At 37.2% G+C, this 24,473-nt stretch overlaps 5 protein-coding genes across 5 annotated transcripts; 2 read left to right on the top strand and 3 right to left on the bottom strand.

The window, feature by feature from the left end:
- Positions 1 to 178: 178 nt before the first annotated feature.
- On the bottom strand, positions 179 to 3,851 carry LOC126805516 (serine carboxypeptidase II-2). Its single transcript, XM_050532335.1, has 10 exons — positions 3,452 to 3,851; positions 3,235 to 3,342; positions 2,957 to 3,052; positions 2,781 to 2,873; positions 2,560 to 2,645; positions 2,178 to 2,441; positions 1,348 to 1,481; positions 1,079 to 1,174; positions 678 to 783; positions 179 to 553 (listed from the first exon to the last, which is right to left on the bottom strand). Exons 1-10 carry the CDS (start codon positions 3,717 to 3,719, stop codon positions 392 to 394), a joined length of 1,413 nt encoding a protein of 470 aa, XP_050388292.1. The 5' UTR covers positions 3,720 to 3,851; the 3' UTR covers positions 179 to 391.
- A 1,038-nt stretch (positions 3,852 to 4,889) lies between these two features.
- Positions 4,890 to 10,118, bottom strand: LOC126781962 (uncharacterized). Its single transcript, XM_050507132.1, is given in 15 exon segments — positions 4,890 to 5,294; positions 5,551 to 5,609; positions 5,839 to 5,885; positions 6,066 to 6,096; positions 6,437 to 6,499; positions 6,968 to 7,066; positions 7,213 to 7,296; positions 7,526 to 7,618; positions 7,805 to 7,882; positions 8,173 to 8,287; positions 8,406 to 8,506; positions 8,701 to 8,950; positions 8,952 to 9,646; positions 9,859 to 9,957; positions 10,060 to 10,118. Coding segments are annotated over 14 exon segments (2,010 nt in total). The 5' UTR covers positions 9,919 to 9,957; positions 10,060 to 10,118; the 3' UTR covers positions 4,890 to 5,059.
- Positions 10,119 to 11,042: 924 nt separating this feature from the next.
- LOC126800211 (probable phosphoinositide phosphatase SAC9) lies at positions 11,043 to 19,795 on the top strand. Its single transcript, XM_050527528.1, has 13 exons — positions 11,043 to 11,205; positions 11,529 to 12,127; positions 12,378 to 12,510; positions 12,674 to 13,890; positions 14,568 to 14,675; positions 14,769 to 14,939; positions 15,201 to 15,443; positions 15,832 to 16,263; positions 16,433 to 17,266; positions 17,421 to 17,618; positions 18,257 to 18,712; positions 18,820 to 19,050; positions 19,174 to 19,795. Exons 1-13 carry the CDS (start codon positions 11,193 to 11,195, stop codon positions 19,453 to 19,455), a joined length of 4,917 nt encoding a protein of 1,638 aa, XP_050383485.1. The 5' UTR covers positions 11,043 to 11,192; the 3' UTR covers positions 19,456 to 19,795.
- A 64-nt stretch (positions 19,796 to 19,859) lies between these two features.
- On the bottom strand, positions 19,860 to 21,175 carry LOC126800221 (probable 2-oxoglutarate-dependent dioxygenase AOP1). Its single transcript, XM_050527541.1, has 2 exons — positions 20,780 to 21,175; positions 19,860 to 20,535 (listed from the first exon to the last, which is right to left on the bottom strand). The coding sequence occupies exons 1-2, from the start codon at positions 21,151 to 21,153 to the stop codon at positions 19,974 to 19,976; spliced, it is 936 nt and encodes a 311-aa protein (XP_050383498.1). The 5' UTR covers positions 21,154 to 21,175; the 3' UTR covers positions 19,860 to 19,973.
- A 673-nt stretch (positions 21,176 to 21,848) lies between these two features.
- On the top strand, positions 21,849 to 24,384 carry LOC126800229 (60S ribosomal protein L5). The gene is made up of 9 exons (XM_050527553.1): positions 21,849 to 21,930; positions 22,278 to 22,347; positions 22,447 to 22,538; positions 22,648 to 22,774; positions 22,842 to 22,921; positions 23,028 to 23,144; positions 23,444 to 23,578; positions 23,659 to 23,828; positions 24,071 to 24,384. The coding sequence occupies exons 1-9, from the start codon at positions 21,928 to 21,930 to the stop codon at positions 24,174 to 24,176; spliced, it is 900 nt and encodes a 299-aa protein (XP_050383510.1). The 5' UTR covers positions 21,849 to 21,927; the 3' UTR covers positions 24,177 to 24,384.
- Positions 24,385 to 24,473: the final 89 nt, after the last annotated feature.

The following is a 24,473-nucleotide window of genomic DNA, read 5'->3' as shown; positions in this document are numbered from 1 at the left end:
TCGAAGAAAATGAACTAGCTACTTATAGCAATTGGGCTGAAGGAGAAGCTAGTGGGAAAAGTTTTTTTAATCTGAAGAAGCCTTGGGATTCAATTAAGTTTATGGTACCTGTTGTGATGATATTAATTTAATTTGGTTTCTTCTACTCTATATTTCATTGCCCTGCTTATGCTTGTAACAATTTGACTGAAAGAGAAGCAAATTTCTTATACTTGAAGAACTCTGAAGAGGCAGTAGTATTCCATCACGCTTAAGCGTACAAAGGTCAGTCAATAAGAACATCTAAAATGTAATGTGTTGCCTCTACTGCATGTCTCTTCTCAATCACTTGACCCCAACAACTAAAAACACTGCATTGCACTCCATGAACCTTTCTTCGAAGAGAAACTTTCTAAGAGTCATTGACAAGTTGCATAGATGGCATTGAGGACCCTGACAAAAAGTTCTTAATAAGAGTGAGCGCTAGCTTTGGTTTGTGCAGCGGGACTTCATGGCCTGCTCCCCTCACTGATACAAATGTCAGCCCAGCATATTCTTGAGTCCAGCCTCCAACCTGTTGATTGAGTGTATTAAAATGTAGGTGTCAGTGAATAAGTTTTCTTAAAACAACAATGTAACATTTCTTATGCTGTTTGTAAGGAAATATATGGAAGGAAATTGCTATAAGAAATTCTTACCTGCCCCTCATCGTACCAGGCACGCCAAGGTTTGACAGTTGGAAGCTTAAGGGAGTCTATACTGTATCGGGTAGATGTAACTGGGATTACCGCATCTGTATCACCGCTGCCATAGCAGGAAGCATAAAATAGCAAAGTAGAGTGTTTAGCATGAGTTGACTCCAGGCATTCAAAAGAAGCAAGGTTTGCTAGCTGAAGTTCATTCAACAACCATATTATAAAATGCCTCCTCCATGAATGACACAAAATAATTCCACATGCAATTTATATCAAATATATGCAAAGCAAAACGATTGGAGAAGTTAAATTTGGTCTGTCATATATTGCTTGTATATGCAGTCATGATGTATGTGAACATCTTATTTAGAAAGAATCTATGTTTACAAGGTGTTGAAAGGAACCTGAACATCCATATACGAAGTCCTGAATGGATCAACTCCCGGTAGACATCCAGCACTGTCCTAGGAGAATCCTTCCAAGTAGTGTACACCACATCACTACAAATGAGAAAAAATGGATAGAACATAAGATGAGAGGCTCTTTGAAATCAAAAGCATAAATTCAGAAATATCCTCATGTGCAAATAAATCTTAGTTACAGGCCAGGCATCTTTTCTCAGCTTCTCCACCCAAGCTCAGACATGGAGAGAGATATAGAGATTGAGTTATACCTGCAGGTTCCCCATTTAGATGGTGCATGGTGTTGATCAACATGAAGAGCCTTTTGAACCTCAGGTAGATTGAAGTATACAACTGAGTGTTTCTCAGTGCAAGGATCATACTTTTCATTGATTCGGCCAGCCACCTACCAAATGCAATTACATTTTATCATAAATATCACAAAATAAATCAATTATAAGTGTTTTAAAAGCAGGAGTTGAAACATCACTTTTAGGTTGAATTCGGTCACTCGTTGCATCTTTTCTTTTGATGATGAAAGCTTGCTGTTATTAAAATCAGACCATTTGCAACTAAAGAAGGATACTGTGAATATAGTAACTTCAAACATTTGTAAATTAAACTTGTTTAAGGATCACCACACCACAAACTGCACACGATCACAACTACGCTATCATTCCTCAAACTATTGTAGCTGTTGAAAGCAACTCCCAATCCCTCCCATCTTATTCAGGCAAAGAAAAAGAACACAACTATAACTAGAAACTCCAAAGAAGTTTTTTTTCCCCAGTTTTCTTTCAATGTATAATTCTTAGGCAAGTTTAAGATACTGTACTATAAATTATTTGTTCGTTGCTATCAGCTGAAATTCCTCAAACTATTAACTGAAACCAAGACCTGTAGTTATACTCTCTAGTTCAGAACTTTATCCATTGTAGTAAACCATACAAAGTAACAAAGAAAAGAGTCCAGGAAAATGAGACTCGCAATTTAACTGTTGCTTGTGTGTGTGTGTGTATTTGTCAAAAAAATTAAATATTTTTCTTTTCTTTCTGAGAGCAAACTCGCATCTTAAGTAATAGAAAATTAGTGTGTCTCTCACATGCATTCGTTTCAACAGACGATTTGACTGGCTAACATTTGCAGGGCAAGACGGAGTGTAAATGCTGTAAGGGTCAATGTTTCCAAGTTCTGCACTAGCAATGTCTAGAATGCTATCACATGAATTTGAGGTGTGTATGAATGACTGGAAATCACAAAAAAGGTTAAGCGCCTTGTATGTTTGATCAGAAATCAAACCAGCTGACCACATAAACTGGAAAACCCCCAAGTGATCATGGTAATCATCCGTAAGAGCATTTCCCACCTGCATGGTAGATACTTTTTTCCTTATTTTCATGTATCCAGAAAACATATACAATATCTATAAAAAAAGGAAAAACGCATTGTATGATGTTTTCCATTGTGAAGCAAGAAGTTCATACCATATAGCCCTTCAGATTAATTGCCTTTTCCTTAGTTACCAAGTTGTATTTCACAATTGCTTGGCTTAACTGAGGAACATAATGTCCTGGTAAACAAGTTTGGATGGTTAAAACCAGAACACCAGGTCACTTAGACAAGTCAGTTGCCTCTACTAAAGTTCCATGGTAATTAAAGGGTTACAGAAATTACTTGTGTATATAAGCAAATTATTTTTGTGTACCTGCATAACTCTCTCCTGTGATATAAAAGTCCCTTCCTTTGTACTGGGGATAGCGCTCAAGCCACTTCAATAGAAATGCCAGGGAGTCGCTAGCTGAAAATAACAGGACTGTAATCTAACGGAAATAAGCTAAAAACAGAACAGATCATAATGAGATGCAGTATACAAAATAGTACCAGTCCTTATATCTCCATTAGATAGCAAATCAGAGGTTGTGTTTGAATAAGAAAACCCAACGCCAACAGGTGAATCAAGAAAAAGAATGTTAGCAACTGCGAAAAAAAAGTACAAGAATTAGACATGCTTGCATATGATAATCACTAAAAATACAGTCCACAGCCACTGAGAGCACCTATAGCTCAAACACAAGATATTCATCAGTAAATACAACTTCAACCTTGCTAGAATACAAAAACAAGTAATTGAAATCTTCACTAACAAGTCCATGCATTACCTTGATTCCAAGAGTAAGGATTCAAATACAAAGTCTTCCCATCAGCTTGAATATGAAATGGGCCAACTTCCTCTGCCATTCCATAAGCAATTGATGAACAACCAGGTCCTAACACAAAGAAAAACCAAGCCGCATATCACTAACAATACCAAATTAGCAAGTCAAAACAATAACATCACAATGAAACTTAAAACTTGAATCATTTTAGAAGCTGGACCTCCATTTAGCCAGAGAACAAGGGGCTTAGAAGCAGGGTCCTCAGCAGCCTCAACAAACCAGTAGAAGAGAGCCCTCCCAGCATCTTCATTAACATTGATGTACCCAGCATAGTGTGCAAAGCTCACGTTGAAGGTCTGCCCCGGAAGCTTAAGGACTCTATCCAATCGCTGTTGGACAAGTGGGTCTGTTGGAACAGTGGCAAAAACACTACCCAGATGAAGATTGAGGAGGAATATGAGAACACACGCCCATCTGGGTTTGAACATTTTTGGAAGTTAAGAGATAGATGATCGGCCGATGAATCAAGTCGCTGGCTTTGCGAGTTTCAGGTGATATATAGAGTACTACAAACCGATGAGGTAAACAATTGTGGACTAGAAACAGAAAGCCATCAGTTTGTTTAACAAGTTGAGACCTTTTCTGTTTTCCAGAGCCAACTAACTATCTATATAAAAGTGAAACTTTGAAGGAGTACACACCTAGTTTAACCTGTTTAAGCAGTAATTACCTTTGGTTATTTTCCTACAAACTTGGAGAGGGTGGTTTGGATATTAAAGTATCTATCTTTGCCTCTAATGGTCTTTGTCAGGTTGCTTGTGGAAGCAGGAATGTTGAGATAGCCACTTGTCATTTGAGTTTTGAATGATCGTGTTAATTTTTTTGGTAGTCTTTCTCTTACCAAACAAGCATCCTCATTTGTTTTTAGTATTGACTGCTACGGAAAATGTGTACGTTAAGGTTTGCAATGCATGATGTCAACAACTTAATTCCATTTTTTAATTCATTCTATGATATATGAAGTATGATTAATCAGACACTTTGATACTCAATGTTTCAAAGACTACAGTATGGTACCTAAAATTAGATTTTAAGTGACATGTTGGTACTTATGTTGACTTTTTTTTTATATATATAGAGAATAAAATTGATATTTACTATTATTTATCAAAATAAAAAAAAAATTATGGATTCAAGACTAATTTCTATCACGCTGGAATTTATTATTTTTGTATCGTTTGCGAGAAAATAAACATAAATTAATTTTAACTTTTAATTGAAGGTGAAAAATTATATTTTTATTTAAAAAATCTAGAATTTATGATTTAAATACACACGAGAATACTTTTAATTAATTAAATGTAGCCTCACATAATAATTTTATGAGACAATTGAATTTCATAAATATAAAATTGACTTATACTATCAACATGAACAAAAAAATATTAACTTAAACACATAAAACAATTAAGATTTGAGGATAATAAACACATAAAACTTATTGTATTTTTATAAATAATATACTTAAATGTCTATTTTGTCATTCCATTAGTCAACATAAGTACCAAAGTGTTTTATAAAACCTAACTTAAACTGTATTTTTTGAAACATTAGGTATCAAAGTGTATGATTGGCCATACTTTAAGTACCATAGAATGAATTTACCAATTCCATTCATTGTTGTATGTGAAATGTACAAAACTTAATAGGATAGACAAAAACTACGCTATAGTTATGCACAGAAGGCCGATGTGTCCCGTATAGTTGCATCTTGTTTGTACATATCAGTTAACTTTACTTCAAGTCATTGCACGAGAACTTTCAACCTCTACGCTTCAGAGAGATCTACATTCTCATTGACCGGATTTGTTGATCCAGGAGATGGATCTGGGAGGCCATCAGTATCAAAAGGTTGAGATTGATGCTTTGCAGCCGCTTGCAAGACCCGGTTTTTGACATCTGAGGAGGAAGGAGCTGTTGGCAGACCGATGCCATTCGATTCCAATTTTCCAGCTGCCCAAGAAAATGCCTGAGCTCCAACTTGTGCCGGAACAAGCAGCAACCTTCAAGAAACAATAGAGACCAGAATCCACAATAAGACAACATTGAATCAACACTAGAACCATGGAGTTTATTTTCCTATTGATATTACTCCCAAGTAATATCACATGTTATTTTCTGCCTACAAGACACATGAATCTTGATTTAGAATTCTCATGTCTGCAGACAGCAGTTCTAAGTAACTCCTATTTCCAGGACTTCAGAATGCTGCAAATCCTAGTTCTGGAGAGACCTTAGAGAATAATAAAATTAGCTTACCGCACATCTTGCTTAAAATCTTCAGCATTCTCATAAGATGCCAGCCGCCGATAGATGGTCTGGTGAATTTAAACAAAGAGAGCAATGAGAAAGGAAAAGATTCAGAGATTGTATAAAATTGCTTTAAAGCAAGTTTCGTATTAAGCAATTAGATGTCTAGCATATGGTTTTCTTTATCCAGATGACGGGAGAAGGACACATGTTGGGTATCTCAATTATCTTTTTCAAGTACTCAACATAAGCAGAAATACAAAAGTAAGCAATTAATTAAAGAACTCATCAGAATACCTGACCAAGGCCAACAATGCCAATTAGTTGTAATGTCTTTTCCCACTCTGAAAACACAACGAAAATAAGAAAGCCATTAATCCCAACGATAGTAAACCCTGTTCCTATTTGCTATCCCACATCCTAAACAATATCATAGATAAAGTGCATTGAATATATTGGTAAAACTCACTTCTTACAAATGGAAGTATCAACAATAAAATGAAACTTAAGGAGAATACACACACCTAGTAATGCATACAGTCCTGCAATCAAACCCTGTAAAGAAGGTTGCTAAAATATTAGTAAAGAAAAGAATCCATAGTACTGGCCAGGTTAGAATAAATCGTCTTTGTAAATGGCATATGGAACAATAGATAAATATAAACCAGACGCCTCTAGGAAACTCAACTAAAGATCATGAACGGACACTTGGAATAAGGTTTCCAATGTGAAACTCAGATGCATATATGTTCAAGAAAATGATTAATAGTCATCATGTGCAAATCCATCCCTAATGCCTTAACCAATTATATCGAATATCTTGTTTCAAACAAAATTAAAATGATGTTAACATAGTGGAGATAATAATTAAGATATCAGACGAGCAATTTCTTACCACACCATACCCAACTACTTGCAGTGGAGAAGGACTGATTTCCTCCAGAATAGCCTCAGCGTCCTGAAATTATACAATGGTTGCAATTACGAAATGAAAATCCCAAAATTGTATTGTACGGTTTGTAACAGTATCAGAGGATAAAAGTATTAATTACACCAAGATATCGGCAAGCATTTTTTTATATCCTTAACAAAAAAGTATATATTGATCTTCCTAATAATGCTCCAATAACTGTGGACAAGATCACATCAGAGATAATTTAAGAAAGAAGTTGATTATATAACCTACTTCATACATTTCCCATCTTTCTTTCTTTCTTTCTTTTCCTAACAGAGTTTATTATTTGTTCATTTGCAGTAAATGGTTACTGCAAACAATGTTGTTAAATAAGCAAGAAATACACAATGGTTGCAGAGTTGCAGTCAACGTGTTACATTTTACCCAAAACTAATCAAATAAATAATTTTCTAACTTATAAGACATGAAATTAGAAGAACAAGCAGCAGTCAAAAGTAATAACTCATGTACCTCATTAAGTATGGTCAGTGTTGTCTCAGGTTTGAGTTCTTTAATTCGAAGACCATCTTTTACCCAAGATCGAAAGCCACCTTGAACCAAGTAAGGATTCTGTCAATAAATTAAAAGACCACCAGATTATTAGTATCACTAACTAAAGAATCTACTAAGCATGTGGTTAAAGGTACAGCATAACTATCTTCATATTTTCATAAAACCAGTCAACTGTTTTCTTGCAGAAAAGAGCATTAACTTGCCTTAAGCCCCATTCTTCTCAAGGATCTTGCAATTGCTTTCGAACGAGTACCATCAGAATCCATAATTATGACCTTGGACCTGTCCTACACAAAGTATAAAACAAATAAACCTTATTATTCATGACTCAAGACAGATGCTAATCAGGGAGAAATCAGAAGGTAGTGAATGATATAGGAACCTGAAGACTCATGCATCACTATAATTTGATTAATTTCCCCTTAGTTTTGGGCATTAGAACTCTGTACTGAGTTTAGAATGTGAAGTTCTGAGGAATCTTATTTAAAGAACTTCATAATCATAAAATAGACTAACCTGAACAATCTTCAAGTTCCGAATAACAGCAGCAGTTAATGTGTCATCTAGATCTCTTCCATTCTTTAACAACTTCCCTACTATGGCATCAACCTGAAACTTCATTGAATATTTCAACTCAAAATTGCAGGAAGTATGTGGAACTATGCTTTAGTAGCAGAACTTACAATTTTGAACTTTTGACATAACACTAATTTGCAACAGAAATACTGTTTTTTCTGTTAATTTATTAAAGCACTAGAACACTTGTAACAGCTCGTTTACCAAATCAGTACTTACCTCAGGTAGAGTCACATTTGCATAGCGATAGCGAGCTGCTCGTCTTAGATCAGGAATACCTTCTTTTTCTCTCAAACCCTTCACAGCAAAGATAAAATAAATAAATTTATAAATAAAGAGTTCTCATTGGAATTAAGAATGGGTAAACTTTGAAGGGATATTCATATTGCCTTTAGAAGAACTCAATTTATTTAATATGGGTCAGAAGATTTTTCCTTTTCTCGATCATGTGCATTTGTATCATCATACTAAACTAGAGAAAGAATAATATTATTATCTTGGAATCTTTTGTTTCTCTTAGCTTAGGTTGAGAAAATTAAGAATTTATAATATCATCAGCTCAAAAAATTATGAGGGTCATATCTTGCCTCAGGTCGGACGTCAATGAGAACAGCATTCTCCTTCCCTGTCAAGAGCTCCAACGTAGATTGAGGAGATAAATCTCCAGAATAACCACTGTATGTCCGCACCATATAAATGACCCTGCAGCATATCTGGTATGAAATATTAGTTTCGCACAAGACAGGTTTATGTTTCTTGTATAAATAAAAAGGAAAAGAAAATGGGATAATAATTATTAAAAAAAAAAGGATATCCATACCATAAAGTGGCAAAGGTGCCGAGGAACAGAACAAATGGAATGATTGGATCATTTGGATCCAAGCCAAGATTTTCTTCCAATCCCTCAATAGCAATATAAACCTGCTTTCAAGACATTAGCTTCAGCTTATCCATAATTGAATAGATAATACTTGCTAGCTTAATTAACATTAAGCACCGCTATCAAATGTGTGGAAGTTTGCTTGGCAACAAGAACATATATCATCCACACATTACGTGAATAGTTGTGAATCTAGGAAATATTTTCAAGTGGCAGTCCTCAAGAACAACTATACCTGTTGCAAAGCAGCCTTGGCAGGCCCCAAAAACTCTGATGCTCTCTTTTCTGACAAATTTAGTGCATCACTGATGTCAGGAGGAAGAAAGGCCTTGGAAGATTGATAAGAGTTAATAGCGAGGGAAGCCACATTTGCTAGAGAATCGTCCACTACAACAACCGTGCGTCTCAACAGGTCAACAGCAATCACACTTCCTTTACTTGTGGCTTCCTTTAAGTCAGTTGAAAAGTTTGTCAATTTAGTACCAAAATTGTCCAGTTTGATCAGCAGTCGAAGAAATTCCTTTAACAACATTATCCACTGCTTCATTGACTCTTTCAACAACTGATGATATTGACGAAGAGATTGTATCTGCTGAGCTTTTCACAGCATTTTCGCCCTTATCTACGGACTCACTGAAGGACTTGCTGACCCCATCAATAAGATCCCCAATACTAGAGTTCACACTGGACAACTGATCATTGTTCATGTCTAGGGAGTCTGATATGGAGGTAGAAGTTTCTTGTGTCAAATCAGTAGCTGATATGGTTTCTGGTTCTACTTGTGTAATGAAAGTACCGCTATTCACAGTGGATTGGTCAGTTAACTCCACAAGTCCTTCATCAATGGTCAATACATCAGAACTGTCTACATATTTCAGCTCAAACCTTCCCAAAGGATGCTGGTAATCTACATTTCCACCAGACGAACTCAACATATCTGAATACTTGCAACTATTATATACTGATTCGTTTGGGCAGGAACTCCTGTCAACAAAATCCATGGGGATAGACTGTTCTGTGGTTTTCACAACATTCGAGTAGAAAGACTTGGTTGCATGAGCTTTCACCGAGTCTCTTTGGAAATGCATAGCATTCGACAAGCTCCTGTAATCCACAACATATCTGGCCTCGAAATTCTTGTGGAATAGAGAAATTGGATGTGATCCTCCATTCAACAAACCCTGTAAATTCCACCATATACACACACATAAACCAGAAAGTACTTATACTTGCAACTATCAATGCCATGATCACAACCAAAACGATCATAGTCCAATGTATATAAACTAATAATAAAGCAGCATAAGCTCAGCATTTGGGATTCAAAACTTAAAGCCAAAGAACTATGCTTTGCATGAAATTTACAGATTGGGTAAAGCTGTCAAGTCCTGACCTGAGAATGAGAAGAGCAGCAGCTAGAGGTGGCTGAGCAAACAGGTAACATTGTTGTCATGTCAACTAATAATCAAGCATTTAGTTTCATCCTTAGCACCTGAAAACACCCGCGTATATAATTTAAAGAAGAGCTATTGAACCAAAACTCAAGAACCAGTCTTTGAGTTGTGTCAGGGAATATCAGCTCAGTAGCTTATACTTGAGAAACAAAGAAATCTGGAAACTGGGTTTTCTATATTTGTCTGCACTCCTGCAGTGATAGAAAGAATATGATGATGATAATAATAATGGAGATATAAAGAGGAAAATCGTGTGGCTTTGTTCAATCCATTTTAGCTTCATCCTGGCTCTTGTTTGCCTCCCGGATTCTTGTAGGGTCGTGTTGACAATATTGTGGGCTGTTTTTCTTCTAGGTCAACTAGAACTAGAAGGCCAAAAGCCCAAAATTAAACTAGCAGGCCTCAACTTTATTGTATTCTGAAAAAAGAATTTGTGACAATTTGTAGTTAAGAATTGAGTTTTCAAGGCATCTCTAAAAGACTAGCTATTTTTAAAAAAAATCTAAAATTTAGCTAGGTTTTTGCTAACTTTGATCTCTAGCATAATAGCTAAAATGTATTTAAGTTTAGCTTTAACTAAAAAGAATAGCTAAATTTGACTAGAGTTGAGAAAAAAATAGTTTTTCGTTAAATTTTCTAATTTTAAATTTATAATTCAATTTAAGTCAAAATATTTACTAAAATGTACTTATTAACAAGCTAGTTATAGTTTATTCTTAGCTATTTATAACTATTAAGATAACTCTCATTATTAGAGATGTCTTTAGTGGTATTGTACTACTTTACTACCAATTCATCAAACTAGTAACAGCTTTATTGTTGGATTTTATCACCCACGTCTCTCTCTGCACCGTTTCTTTAAATCGAAATTTATGATTATTTTGAACTCATTATAATCGAAATATTTTAAAGAATTGTGTATATGATATTAAAATGGTGCATAAAAAGTATTAGGTGTATTGTCTTTTACTCAGGTGCCCACTTGAAATGAAACCGAAAGATGAAAGAAAAGTTTTGTCCCAAAGAAGAAAATGATTTATTCATGGAAAATACGTACACGAAATATACTGTTCTTTTCTTTTCTTTGGAAGGAGGAGGAGAAGAAAGAAGAAAATAGAAAAGATTTATATTTTGTCCCAAATAAATATTGTTTCCGGTTTTGGTCCTAACGTCATTCATATTTTCCGATGCCAGTTTCTGTAAGACCGGAGAGAACTGGAGAAGAAGAAGAAGTACTCTTTTCAATTTCTTCTTCAGATCGGGATCTCTCAACATGGAATCACCTGGTATTCTTTATCTTTCTGATCTATCTATCGCTTTTTTTATTTCTCATCCTTTTACCTCCTGCCTTTCAATTTCAACATCTCGAATTGATATACGTATTCGTAGAGGTTATGCAAGATCATACGCCCTCCGCTTTCTTATATATTGTTCGAATTTGAAGCTGCTTCAATTCCACACCTGCAATTTTTAGCTCCAACACTTGAGGATTGTGAATCTCGCTTTTGGATTTGAAATCTGTTGTGACTTGTTAGTTTTCTGGTAGCATAAGCCTGAGTAGGAAGAGTTGAAATTTGATTTTTGTTTTGGTCAATTGTGTTTGTTTCAGTTGGAGGTGTGAGGCAAACGTCTGTGATAGTTGTGACATTGGAGACTGGTGAAGTATATGTGATTGCGAGTTTATCGTCTAGGCTTGACACTCAGGTCATTTATGTTGATCCCACTACTGGAGCTCTTCGCTACAATGCCAAGCCTGGTTCTGATGTTTTTAAATCCGAGAAGGAAGCTATGAATTTCATTACAAATGGCTCAGAATGCTTGTGTAGGAGCACGACCTATGCGCGTGCGATCTTGGGATATGCTGCTTTGGGCAGCTTTGGTTTGCTTCTTGTGGCTACCAAGTTGACTGCTACTGTTCCGAATATGCCTGGCGGAGGGTCTGTGTATACGGTGACTGAGAGCCAGTGGATCAAGATTCTGCTTCAGAATCCGCAACCGCAGGGGAAAGGAGAAGTGAAGAATGTTAATGAGTTGACTGATATGGACATTGATGGCAAGCATTACTTTTGTGAGGCAAGGGACATCACTCGGCCATTTCCTAGTCGAATGTGCTTGCGTGAACCTGACGATGAATTCGTTTGGAATGCTTGGTTCTCGATGCCTTTCAAAAACATTGGGCTTCCACACCATTGTGTTACCCTTCTTCAGGTTTTGCTTCATTCTTGGACCGTTGCTTTCTCTTACATGACATTTATAAAGCATCAGCCATCAGAGTTACAGTTCTTGCCAATTTTTAGGTCCACAGTTCAACCAATTTCTTTTTATTATACTTATCTTCCTGATTTCCAATCACAGAAAATACAGACACTACAAGTAGAAAAGAGATTGTTTGTAATTAAGATAGCATATGAAATACCATAGTTGCGTGTACTGTTCTCTTACCTGTATTAATGTGTAGGGTTTTGCAGAATGTCGAAATTTTGGATCCTCAGGGAATCTGGAAGGAGTTGTTGCTCTCATAGCTCGTCGTAGCAGGCTGCATCCTGGTACTCGATACTTGGCTAGGGGATTAAATTCATGTTCTAGCACAGGTAGTATATATCCATTAACAAATATAGTGATCAGCATATGCTATTCCTATCCTTTTATAATTCAAGACAGGAAGCCTGTTTTGTAATTTGAGTTTGTTTTTGGGCCTGCGTAAACTTGTTTGCTAGGCTTGCTTTTGTGATGTTTGTTTCTTGAAAATGGCAGGAAACGAAGTGGAGTGTGAGCAACTTGTATGGGTCCCTAAAAGGGCTGGCCAAACAGTTCCTTTCAACACTTATGTTTGGCGGCGGGGTACAATTCCAATCTGGTGGGGTGCAGAATTAAAGATCACTGCTGCTGAAGCAGAAATATATGTTTCAGACCGTGATCCTTATAAAGGGAGCGCAGAATACTACCAGCGGTTGAGTAAAAGGTACGATGCACATAATTTAGATGTACCTGATGGGGGAACTCAGAACAGAAAAGCATTAGTTCCGATTGTATGTATCAACTTGCTTAGGAATGGAGAAGGAAAGTCAGAATCCATTTTAGTACAGCATTTTGAGGAATCTTTAAACTACATCAGAACCACAGGAAAACTTCCTTATACTCGAATTCATTTAGTAAACTATGACTGGCATGCAAGTACCAAGTTAAAAGGTGAACAGCAAACGATTGAAGGATTATGGAAACATCTGAAAGCACCCACTGTATCTATAGGCATTTCTGAAGGAGATTATTTGCCTTCACGAGACAGAATTAAGGACTGCAGAGGAGAAATCATCTATAATGATGATCTAGAAGGTGCTTTCTGCTTAAGATCCCATCAAAATGGTGTAATACGTTTCAACTGTGCTGATTCTTTGGATAGAACAAATGCTGCAAGTTATTTTGGCTCTCTTCAAGTTTTTGTGGAGCAGTGTAGGCGGCTAGGTATATCGCTTGACAGTGATTTGGCATTTGGTTATCAGTCAATGACTAATTATGCTGGGTACACAGCTCCTTTGCCGCCGGGATGGGAGAAGAGGTCTGATGCAGTAACAGGGAAAACATACTACATTGATCACAATACTAGGACCACAACATGGATGCATCCGTGTCCCGATAAACCTTGGAAGAGATTTGATATGTCATTTGACGAATTCAAGAGATCAACAATTTTATCTCCAGTATCCCAGCTTGCAGATCTTTTTCTGCTCGCTGGTGATATTCATGCAACACTTTATACTGGTTCTAAAGCTATGCATAGTCAAATCCTCAGCATTTTCAATGAAGATGCTGGAAAGTTTAAACAATTTTCTGCCGCACAGAATATGAAAATAACTTTGCAGAGGCGATACAAAAATGCAGTTGTAGACAGCTCTCGTCAAAAGCAATTGGAGATCTTCCTCGGAATGAGATTATTCAAGCATCTTCCATCAGTTTCTTTTTACCCTCTGAATGTATGTTATTCAGGACTCTCAGAATCAATTTTAGTGATACTTGCTCTTCTGTTTCAGTTTTATTTGATTGTTTTCTGCATATCTCTATACTTCTTTTTGTGCTTAGCACATCTGACAATATAGCAAGTATCGTTTCTTGCCCTCATGAATTCACTTGCAGGTAAATTGATAATTCAAGTTGGCCCAACTCTTTGAGGCTTTTAATTTGTCCTTCTCACATTTATAGATTAGCAATTTGTGTTTGATTCCATCTAGTACTTTTAGCTACAATGTTGAAGGCCCATTTATTACTTTGCAACTGAGAGCAGAGAAGTTTCACAACTGTTGAAAAAAATTGTAATAAAGGAGGCTGGCCTTGAATTTAAAATGCAGAACTGGTTTCTGTTCCAAGAATATTGGCTTTTCCTGGAGATTTTATTGAAATTTTGGCTGTAGTTGTTAGAGCTGATCATAGCGTAGAATTTGAGTTGAGGCCTGTAGATCCTGTAAATTCTGGCTATGTATGATTTAGTTACTTCTATTGTCTTATGATTTGCTTTTTGCCCACATTGATATGACAAAACTTTTCTTGCAATTGAATAGAAAGATTCTTTTTAAACAACTTTGATAAATTTCTATATAATTGAATCGAATTAGGTCTCTCATCCTTGCACTGTCTGACATTCTGATAATTGCAGGTAGTCTCTCGACCATCTGGTTTCTTCCTTAAGCCAGTTGCTAATATGTTTCCAAGTTCCAATGGTGAAGCCGGTCTTCTGAGTTTCAAAAGAAAAGACCTAATCTGGGTAGAGCCTTCTTTATGATTTACATTGCAAGAACTATTATTACCAACGTCATTTTGGTATCAATTCTTACTCATAATAGTTTCTATCGATCAGGTTTGCCCACAAGCTGCAGATGTGGTTGAACTGTTTATCTATCTAGGTGAGCCTTGCCATGTATGTCAGCTTCTTCTCACAGTGTCCCACGGTGCAGATGACTCGACCTATCCATCAACAGTTGATGTAAGGACAGGGCGCTGTTTAGATGGGCTGAAACTGGTTTTAGAGGTCTGTAAACACACTTCAATGCTCTTATTATTTTGAATTCAAAGTTGTCCCTCTGAACTTAGTTTGTATGTAGAATCACTGTCCCATCACTCCCATGTATGTATTACAACATAATGAACTAATATATGTTAAACAATAAATGAAAGTATAGTTTAGTTATGGTTGTTCGTGTTAGTTTCTTTTACTTGAAGCTAATGTACTTGGTGCAATGTTTCAAAACTTCTGTTACATTTCTAATGCTTCATTGGATTCTGATGACAGGGTGCTTCAATACCTCACTGTGTAAATGGAACAAATCTCATAATACCCATACCTGGTCCAATTAGTGCAGAGGATATGGCTGTAACAGGAGCTGGTGCACGCCTTCATGCTGATGACATATCGACCCTTCCATTATTGTATGATTTTGAAGAATTGGAAGGAGAACTTGATTTCCTCACTCGTGTAGTTGCCCTTACATTTTATCCCGCTGTCTCGGGAAAAACCCCTATTACTCTTGGTGAGGTAAAAAGAAACTCGTATAACTAGTAATTGATTCATCACAGTTTTTGGTCTGTGATTTTCATATTAAGGTATTATTGTACACAATTTCATTCTTAAATTTCTCAAAATGCACTTGTCTGCCACAATATGATGTAGTATTTTCTGAAGGTATGTAGTTCTACGGCAGCATCAATTGGACCATATTTTTTAGAGAGTGTTTTGTTTTAACAGTTCATTCCTTCTGTCCTTTTTCAGCAACTTAAATTATGGTTTTAGTAACATGTGTTTTGTCTTTTTATAAATGTCTTGACCAAACAAAGCAATGTGGAGTGCAAATTTTATTGCCATATTTTTTCATGAGCTTTTATAGTTTTCTATTTTATTTTGATTTCTTTTAACTTTTTTGCAGGTAGAAGTCCTCGGAGTTTCTCTTCCTTGGAAGGGTGTATTTAATAAAGAAGGCCCTGGTGCAAGATTACCTGAACAGGCTAAAACCTTTCAGAATGAAACCAAACCATCTTTTTCTCGTTCATATACCAACCCATTTTCTGGTGCTTCATCTATTGATGTGCCACCACCAGTGCAAACAAGTGCATCAGCAAACAATTTGGTTGACCTGTTGACCGGAGAGATCATTCATTCAGAACACATTGCTCAGCCAGTGATAGGAAATGACACTGACAATGGAGGTGACTTGCTTGATTTTTTGGACCAAGCTGTTGTTGAATATCATGGTGCTCAAAATGATCATAAATTGTCTTCATCGCACGATGGTAGAGCTTCAGATAGCAGATCCCAGCAGTACATTAATCAATTGAAATTAATTGCTGGGCCACGTATGGTATGATACTCTTTCTTATCTTCCTTTGAAATTGTTATTGTTTGTTAATTATTTCAATGGATTGGCCTAGCTTTTGATGAGGCTACATCATTGAAGGTCAAAACAAGCCGGGCGCTTTGATAGCTCATGATAGCTTGATGACGCTACTGATGACCTATTATGTTTGCAGGAAAGAAAACTAGACTTCATGGAAGCTATGAAACTTGAAATTGAGCGGCTCAGGCTGAATATTTCTGCTGCTGAAAGGGACAGAGCTTTATTATCAATTGGAACTGATCCTGCTACTATAAACCCTAACGTGTTACTTGATGAACGTTACATGGGAAGATTGTGCAGAGTTGCAAACGCCCTTGCACTTCTTGGACAAGCATCCTTGGAAGATAGAATTACATCTGCTATTGGTCTTGAGTCTACTGATGACAGTGTGATAGATTTTTGGAATATAAGTAGAATTGGGGAGTGTTGTTATGGTAGCATGTGTGAGGTGCGTGCCGAAGGTGATCCACGTACAAGTAAATCCTTTTCGGAATCATCAGGTGGAGGGTCTCCTTCAACCTCGTTATGTTCTCAGTGTCAAAGGAAAGCTTGTAAAGTTTGTTGTGCTGGAAGAGGAGCCCTTCTGGTTACAGGCTATGGCTCAAGGGAGGCCACAAATTATAATGGTGTGGTAAGGCAGGGGGGATCAAGCCATGGTAGCCAGGTTGATATCTCTACAAATCGCTCGGTAGTGCTTGATGGTGTTGTTTGCAAACGGTGCTGCCATGAAATCGTGCTTGATGCTTTGATATTGGACTACATGAGGGTTTTGTTAAGCATGAGAAGAAGCTCCCGTGCAAATACTGCTGCGCATGAAGCCTTAAACCAGGTGACTGGGTTTTCCTTAAACAATGGTCTTTCTGAGAGTAATCAGTCTTCTGGAAAGAGATCCATCAAATCTCTGCGACAAGTACTTGACGGAGAGGAATCCCTTGCTGAGTTTCCGTTCGCCAGCTTCTTACACTCGGTATAGTTTTCACTTTTCAGGCTTTCAGATACTATGCAATATTTCAGGTGGCTAACAGTAGATATGCAACTGGTTCCCAATAGAGTTTTTAAATTAATTGTTTTAGTACAGTGACTGGATTTGGTAACATTCATTGTTATTGTTACAAATGTAGGTTGACACGGCTACTGATTCAGCTCCACTCTTGTCATTGCTTGCTCCTCTTGATTGTGGATCATGGCATTCTTACTGGAAAGCTCCTCCTAGTACATCCTGTGTTGAATTTATTATTGTTCTTGGTACCCTTTCTGATGTCAGTGGGGTTTCTTTGCTGATTAGTCCGTGTGGTTACTCTGAGGCTGAAGCTCCCACCGTAAGTCTATATCCATGCATAGTTTTTTTACTTATTAAATTAGTATATGGAACGTCATCATTGATGTTTGTGCCTTATAGCACGCTCCTGGTTCCAATATGACTCAATTGTCAGGTTCATTGCTTTCTATTTTTGGGCCAGGTTGTTTTCATATAGAGTAAAGTTGGTTGTTCTGTTATTCTGTTCACTGAGATTATGGTGAGTAGGGTTTCGTAAATAGGGATTGTCCTATGGTGTTCTCCATTTCTGGCCTCTAGTTGGTTTAGTGTGGGAAAGAAATAGTAGCATTTGGTTTGGAACCTAAGCAAATTTCATGTGGCAGTCTTTGACCAAGCAATATAGGAAGTCCCTTCAATGAGATGAAGACTAGTCTGGAATTTTGCAATGAATCTGACTGCTTCTTGTTCCCCTGGGTTCTAGGTCTTAGTGAGGGTGTGATTTTTTGTACCTTTTCTCTGCTTGCAGAACTTTCCACTTTTCTTAAAAACTAGATTTCTTCATTTGTGGCTTTGTATGCTATAATAGTTGACAGAGTTTGCAGAAATGCTGTCAAGTTGATAACATATCTCGAATTTTTTTTACCTTTTTGTATCTTTAAATTATGTGGACAAGTTGATTAAAGTTTTTAATTGGTACAGGTGCAAATCTGGGCCAGCAATAAAATACACAAGGAAGAACGGTCATGCATGGGAAAATGGGATGTGCAATCCCTGATTGCGTCTTCCTCAGAATATTTTGGACCAGAAAAATTGGTTAGAGAAGATCAAGTGCCTAGGCATGTGAAGTTTGCATTCAAGAATCCAGTTCGATGTCGCATTATTTGGATAACGTTACGTCTTCAACGACCTGGTTTGAGTTCTTTAAATTTTGAGAACTTGAATCTGTTGTCTCTTGATGAAAATCCATTTGCAGAAGTAACTCGGTGTGCCTCTTTTGGAGGAGCTGTTGAAAGAGAGCCCTGTCTTCATGCAAAAAGGATACTGGTAGTAGGAAGTCCGGTGAAAAAAGATATAGCACGCACCTCTTCACAAGGCTCTGATCAAATGAATATGAAAAGCTGGCTGGAGAGAGATCCACAATTAAATAGATTTAGGGTAAAGCAAATCACTCATCTCCTTTATTCTTTCTAGTTTCTACATTCTTGTCTCCTTACTTATTAACTGTGTCCAAAGTTATTCATATTTGTGTTTTATTCTTTCAGGTTCCAATTGAGGCTGAGAGGGTGTTGGAGAATGATTTAGTCTTGGAACAATTCCTGTCTCCTGCTTCACCTTTGCTTGCTGGGTTTCGTCTTGATGCTTTTGGTGCAATAAAACCTTTGGTTACCCATTCGCCCTCTTCGAATGCATGTGTTTGGGATGTGTCAGGCACACTTTTAGATGACAGATACATCTCTCCTGCTGTGCTGTTCATACAAGTATCTACCTTCCAGGTACTTACTGAACCTGTTTTACATTAAGGGGGCTCAATTTGGTTATGTGCTTGTTTCATTAAGCTGATTAAACTTGGTGCATTTTAACTTCCATCTGAACTTTCAAAACATACATTATCGCAGGAACCCCACAACATGGTGACCGTTGCAGAATACAGGTTGCCCGAGGCTAAGCCTGGAACTGCTATGTATTTTGATTTCCCGAGAAAAATACAAACTCGCAGAATTACATTTAAACTTCTTGGAGATGTTACAGCATTTGCAGATGACCCAACAGAACAGGACGATCCAGGTTCCAGGGGTCTACCAGTAGCAGCCGGATTGTCATTAGCCAATAGAATCAAGTTGTATTACTATGACGATCCCTATGAACTTGGAAAGTGGGCGAGCCTTTCGGCAGTTTGAATCGAATTAGGTTCACTTATATACGGATGAAAGAACAGGGTTTTGGGTTTTGGGTTTTGGGTCATGGGTTATTGATTTTGATCGGTTGTGGTCGGTGCATTTTCATTTGTATTTTTTGGCTGTTGTAATATCATCATTCTTTGATGTAGTGATATCATTAGAAATAGGAAATCAGAAATGTCTTCTTTGTGCAAGAATCTGGTGTGATTATCTGCTGGAGTTGAGAGCCATTCTGTTGCATTCAATTTATAGACGAGCATCTTGACTCTTGAGGGTCCGCATCTTGAGCTGAGAGCAAAACGTGATTGATCTATATTAAGGTCCGAGCTACGTTCCTCCTGATTGTTCTATATTTTTGCATTTGTATAATTCACTTTCACTTGAAACATGCAAAGGGATTTACACAAATATGAAAATAAATGATATGTATATCCGTTCTTATTCCAAATAGATTTCCATATATATCTTATTTATCCACTTCAATACGATTGTACACATGCATCGCCAGTGAGGCATATTCAAAGACCACAGAAGTTCTTAACACAAACCCTGCTGGTAGGTAGAGCCAGTTGTGAAGCAAGGTAATCTTGATGATTCAGTGGCTTATATTTCAAAGGGTGTTCGTCATCGATCAACTCCTCCGGCACAGTTATGATCCCATTGTGGAAAGTAGAGAGCAGAACTGAGTATCTTACTGCATTTGCGCTCATCGTCACTCTATGCAGACAAGGTTGTATCCTGTCATTGCTCCATACCTGAAACCCGTCGCCGGTCATGAATATAAAAGAGTTAGGGGAGGCATCAAAGCCAATCCATTGTTCACCATGCTTTGTTTTGACCTCCAAGCCATTCACATGGTTTTGATGAATAATGGTAGTGAGGTTCAAGTCTGTGTGTTCAGGAAGAGCCTTGTGGGTTTTCTCCTTGTCAGCTGCATTGTATTTGTGGAGTCGAAGAACATAGTCAGTGGATCCAATATGAGACTCGCAGTACTTCTCCACTCCATAGTGCTCAAATATCATTCTTGTCACTGTCTGGTCTAACCCCGTCACCAGCTTGGCATATGAATTTGCAGTCTCACTAACAAATTAAACCAACAACAAACTAGTATTACATTCTCTGTTATACTTTTTTTTTTTTTGAGAAAAATATCGGTTATACTTTCATAGAAGCACGTTTTAGGAAAAGAGTAATACCATATACATGTATATTAGGTATGTTGCATATACTATAAAATTATAGACATGGCACTAATTCAGTAATTCCGATAGACAATCCCACGAAAAAATGGAAGAAGATGATCGATATTAGTGTACGTACTCACCCGAAATGATGATTTCCATGGGGCCAGAAGAGTTTTGTAAACTGATGAGTAGCCTCAGGGTCTGTTGGATCATCGATCCCCAAGCCTTCATGAACAGGGTTTGGTGAATGGTAACCACGGAAAGGCTTCTTGTAAGTGTTCTTGAGCTTGTTCTCTTTGGGGAAATCAAACAAGTCGTCCAAGCTACCAAAGATGGTGTTGTGAAGCTCTAAACAGTCTGCACCGGACAGTGTCGCCACAAAGCAGCCATAGTCTTCGAGTGCGTTGCAGACTCTGTTGCAGGCTTGGAGCCACGAATTTGTTCCAGGCTTTAAGTCATCGCCGGAGAAGTCTATGACCGGAATCTTGGCCTCTGTGTTAGACATTCTACCCATGATCGATTGATCTGATGATCGAGTTTATTTTTCCTCTCAGCTCAATATTATCACAGTCGCTTTAATACGAGTGCTATTAGTCACGTACTGCCCTCCACTCTTGACTCCAATATCGTCTGTTATCGTCTGGCTGGCATTGTTGAATTTGGCAAACGACTTATGGTACTCCAGCTTTCAGCAAAGCCCAGCCTAGCACAAAAGTTTATACAGAGCCTGTAAAATCTGTTCACATATGTGACAAATCTAGCTTAAAATCCAAAGTTTTATGCACTATTCAACATTTTGTATATAGGTTGGAGTGAACTAGTTTAGTTATTAGCTCATATAATATATATTGTATATATATGGTGCATATAGTTTTCCCTAGCTCACACAACACCACTTAAACTCCATCATTCTTCATTTTCACATTACTAACTAAATTCGTTTTTTTTTTTAACTCAGATATTTACAGATATTCAATGCAATTCTTGGAAATTGTATCAAACATTTTGTATCGAATTTTTTGAAAAAGAAGTTAAAAGGGCAAGTTTGAGAGAAAAGGAAAATTTACTCGGATAAAATTGATTAAAATACCCCTGCATATTTATGGTAATACCAAAAAAACCCACACGCCAATCAGAGCCGTCGAATAAACCACAAAACCCTGATTCATCACAGCCGTTGATGGCTGTTACCACTTAACACGGTCAGTATATAAAAGCCATCGTCTCCGTTTGCGAACCCTAGCCGCGTCTCTGCTCGCTCCCTCTGTTGCCGCCCGGATCTTCTGCAATGGTCAGTCAGTCTCTTTCTTCTCTCAGTCCCCATATTCTTCATTTCGTATTTACTTTCTTTTCTTTTTTACTCGCGAAATTCAAAATGGTTGATTTGTAGAGTGTTATTCTCAATCTTAAGCAATAGAGGTAGTCTCTTCTCTTATTGTCTTAAATTTGTTTTCAATTTTAAGTTATGTTTGTGTAGAATTTAGGGATTTTAGAAGATGTATCATTTTGATTTGGTACTATTCGTTTCGATTTTCGACGTCTGTGTGCATTGTAGTGTAATGTGCTTGCAAATTGTTTACGATTCAGCTACTTCAAACCTGAATTGTAAACTGAGTTTGTTTGAATTGTAAATTACAGGTTTTTGTCAAGTCTCAGAAGTCCAAGGCCTACTTCAAGAGGTTCCAAGTCAAATACAAGAGAAGGCGAGGTATTATTCGATTCATTTGTGATTTGTGTTTTATAGTCTATTATAGTTTGCCATTTATGACCTGTTGCGCTTATATGACTTACCCATCATTGTTCACAGATGGAAAGACTGATTATCGGGCAAGAATTAGGCTCATCAATCAAGACAAAAACAAATACAACACACCCAAGTATCGGTTTGTTGTCAGATTCGTATCCTAAAGATGGTGCTTTTTTTATTTTCTATATTTTATTTTGAACCCTATGGTTAGCCTGGTTGGAATTATGTCTTGCATTACCTGACCTTAACCGGTATTATTAGACAAACAAGGATATTGTGGCCCAGATTTTATCTGCCAGCATTTCTGGCGATTTGGTCCTTGCATCAGCCTATTCTCATGAGCTGCCACACTATGGACTTGAAGTTGGTCTCACAAACTATGCTGCAGGTATTCCCGTTAGTATTTTGATGTTCTCTTTCTTTAACTGCATGTGACGTTCTATTTTTTTTATCAGCATACTGCACTGGCCTTCTCTTGGCCCGACGTGTTCTAAAGACCCTTGAGATGGATGCTGAGTATGAAGGCAATGTTGTGGTAATTTGAACTGTTTTGTCGTCTTTCTCTTCTGCCTTGTACTCAACAAGTTTTGCTTCACAGGCTTTTTGTTGCTGCTTTAACTTCAAAAGTTTTTGCTAAGCAGGCTACTGGTGAGGATTTTTCTGTTGAGCCAACTGAGAGCAGAAGACCATTCCGTGCTCTTCTTGATGTTGGTTTAATTAGGACAACTACTGGAAATCGTGTTTTTGGTGCCTTGAAGGTATAGTATCATATTTTTTGTGGTGCTTGTTCCAGAGTGTATATAATCACACAATGAAATATTATATTGGTAGATGTATGTGCCATTTTCATTCGGTAGCCAAACAATGTGTTAATTTAGCCTCTTGACTTCTTAATGTCAATTTTGTCGCTACTTGTCTGTAGCCTCTTTATACTGTTATTTCTTAGTGTTTCTCTTAGTCAAAAGATTCTAATATTGTATGTTACTTTTTTTTTGTCCGGTCTTTCTGTGTACAGACTTGAATTTTAACTGTCATGTTGTTTTTTATTTAATTACAGGGAGCTTTGGATGGTGGTTTGGATATTCCACACAGTGAGAAGAGGTTTGCTGGTTTCTCCAAGGACAACAAGCAGCTTGATGCTGAGGTCCATCGCAAATACATCTATGGTGGCCATGTTGCTGCATATATGAGGGTAAGAATCAAATAGCTGTTCCAGACTTGCTTCTTTTGTTGATTTGTGATTTCTGAAATTGTTGATTATCTGTTTTCTAGACTTTGATGGAGGATGAACCAGAAAAGTATCAGACTCATTTCAGTGAATATATCAAGAAGGGAATTGAAGCTGATAATATCGAAGAGGTTTACAAGAAAGTGCATGCAGCCATCCGAGCCGATCCTACAATGAAGAAGTCTTCAAAGCCCCAACCCTCAGAACACAAGAGGTAAAAGTTAAAAAAAAAATGTTTCAGTCCCAGATTTGAATATTTCTGTGTAGTTGAAGTTGTTCTTGCCCCTATTCTTATCATTGCACTGCATGCTTTCTTCAGTTAAATCATCACGTGTTTTTGGCCTAGATATGAATGTAACACAATTTAAGCTGCATGCTTTATGCTTTTCCCTCATTTGTTTGTGTGTTATATACAATTGAATCTTGTTTGAGCTTTCATTTTTGCTTGTTCGACAGGTGGAACCTCAAGAAGCTTACATATGAGGAAAGGAAGAACAAATTGATCGAGAGACTCAATGCCTTCAACTCAGCTGCACATGCTGATGATGACGATGAAGAGTGATCAAGAGATCTGTTTCCTTTACCTTGTTTTTTACCTAAGCCTGCAGTGTCATTGAGTTATAATATCACCTAGTACACCTTGAAGTTAGAAACAAATTTTCTTCACTAGAACATGGATTACTCTATTTGGTGGTTTTCTTGTTTGGTGATGGAAGCTAGAAGTTTTGACGGCTATTTATCAAATTTCATGTCTCAAGTCCAGTTTTGAAGTTTTTTAATTGCCAATTAGGAAAGGGGCTCCCATATTTTCTTTAAAATAAAAGGCGATCTAACCCTGCTAAGCCGGACCCTAGAGATG

The sequence above is a fragment of the Argentina anserina genome, chromosome 1 (genome assembly GCF_933775445.1).
Source record: "Argentina anserina chromosome 1, drPotAnse1.1, whole genome shotgun sequence".
NCBI lineage: Eukaryota > Viridiplantae > Streptophyta > Magnoliopsida > Rosales > Rosaceae > Argentina > Argentina anserina.
The sequence above is the reverse complement of the archived record's forward strand: the minus strand, read 5'-3'. Positions and strand labels throughout refer to the sequence as shown.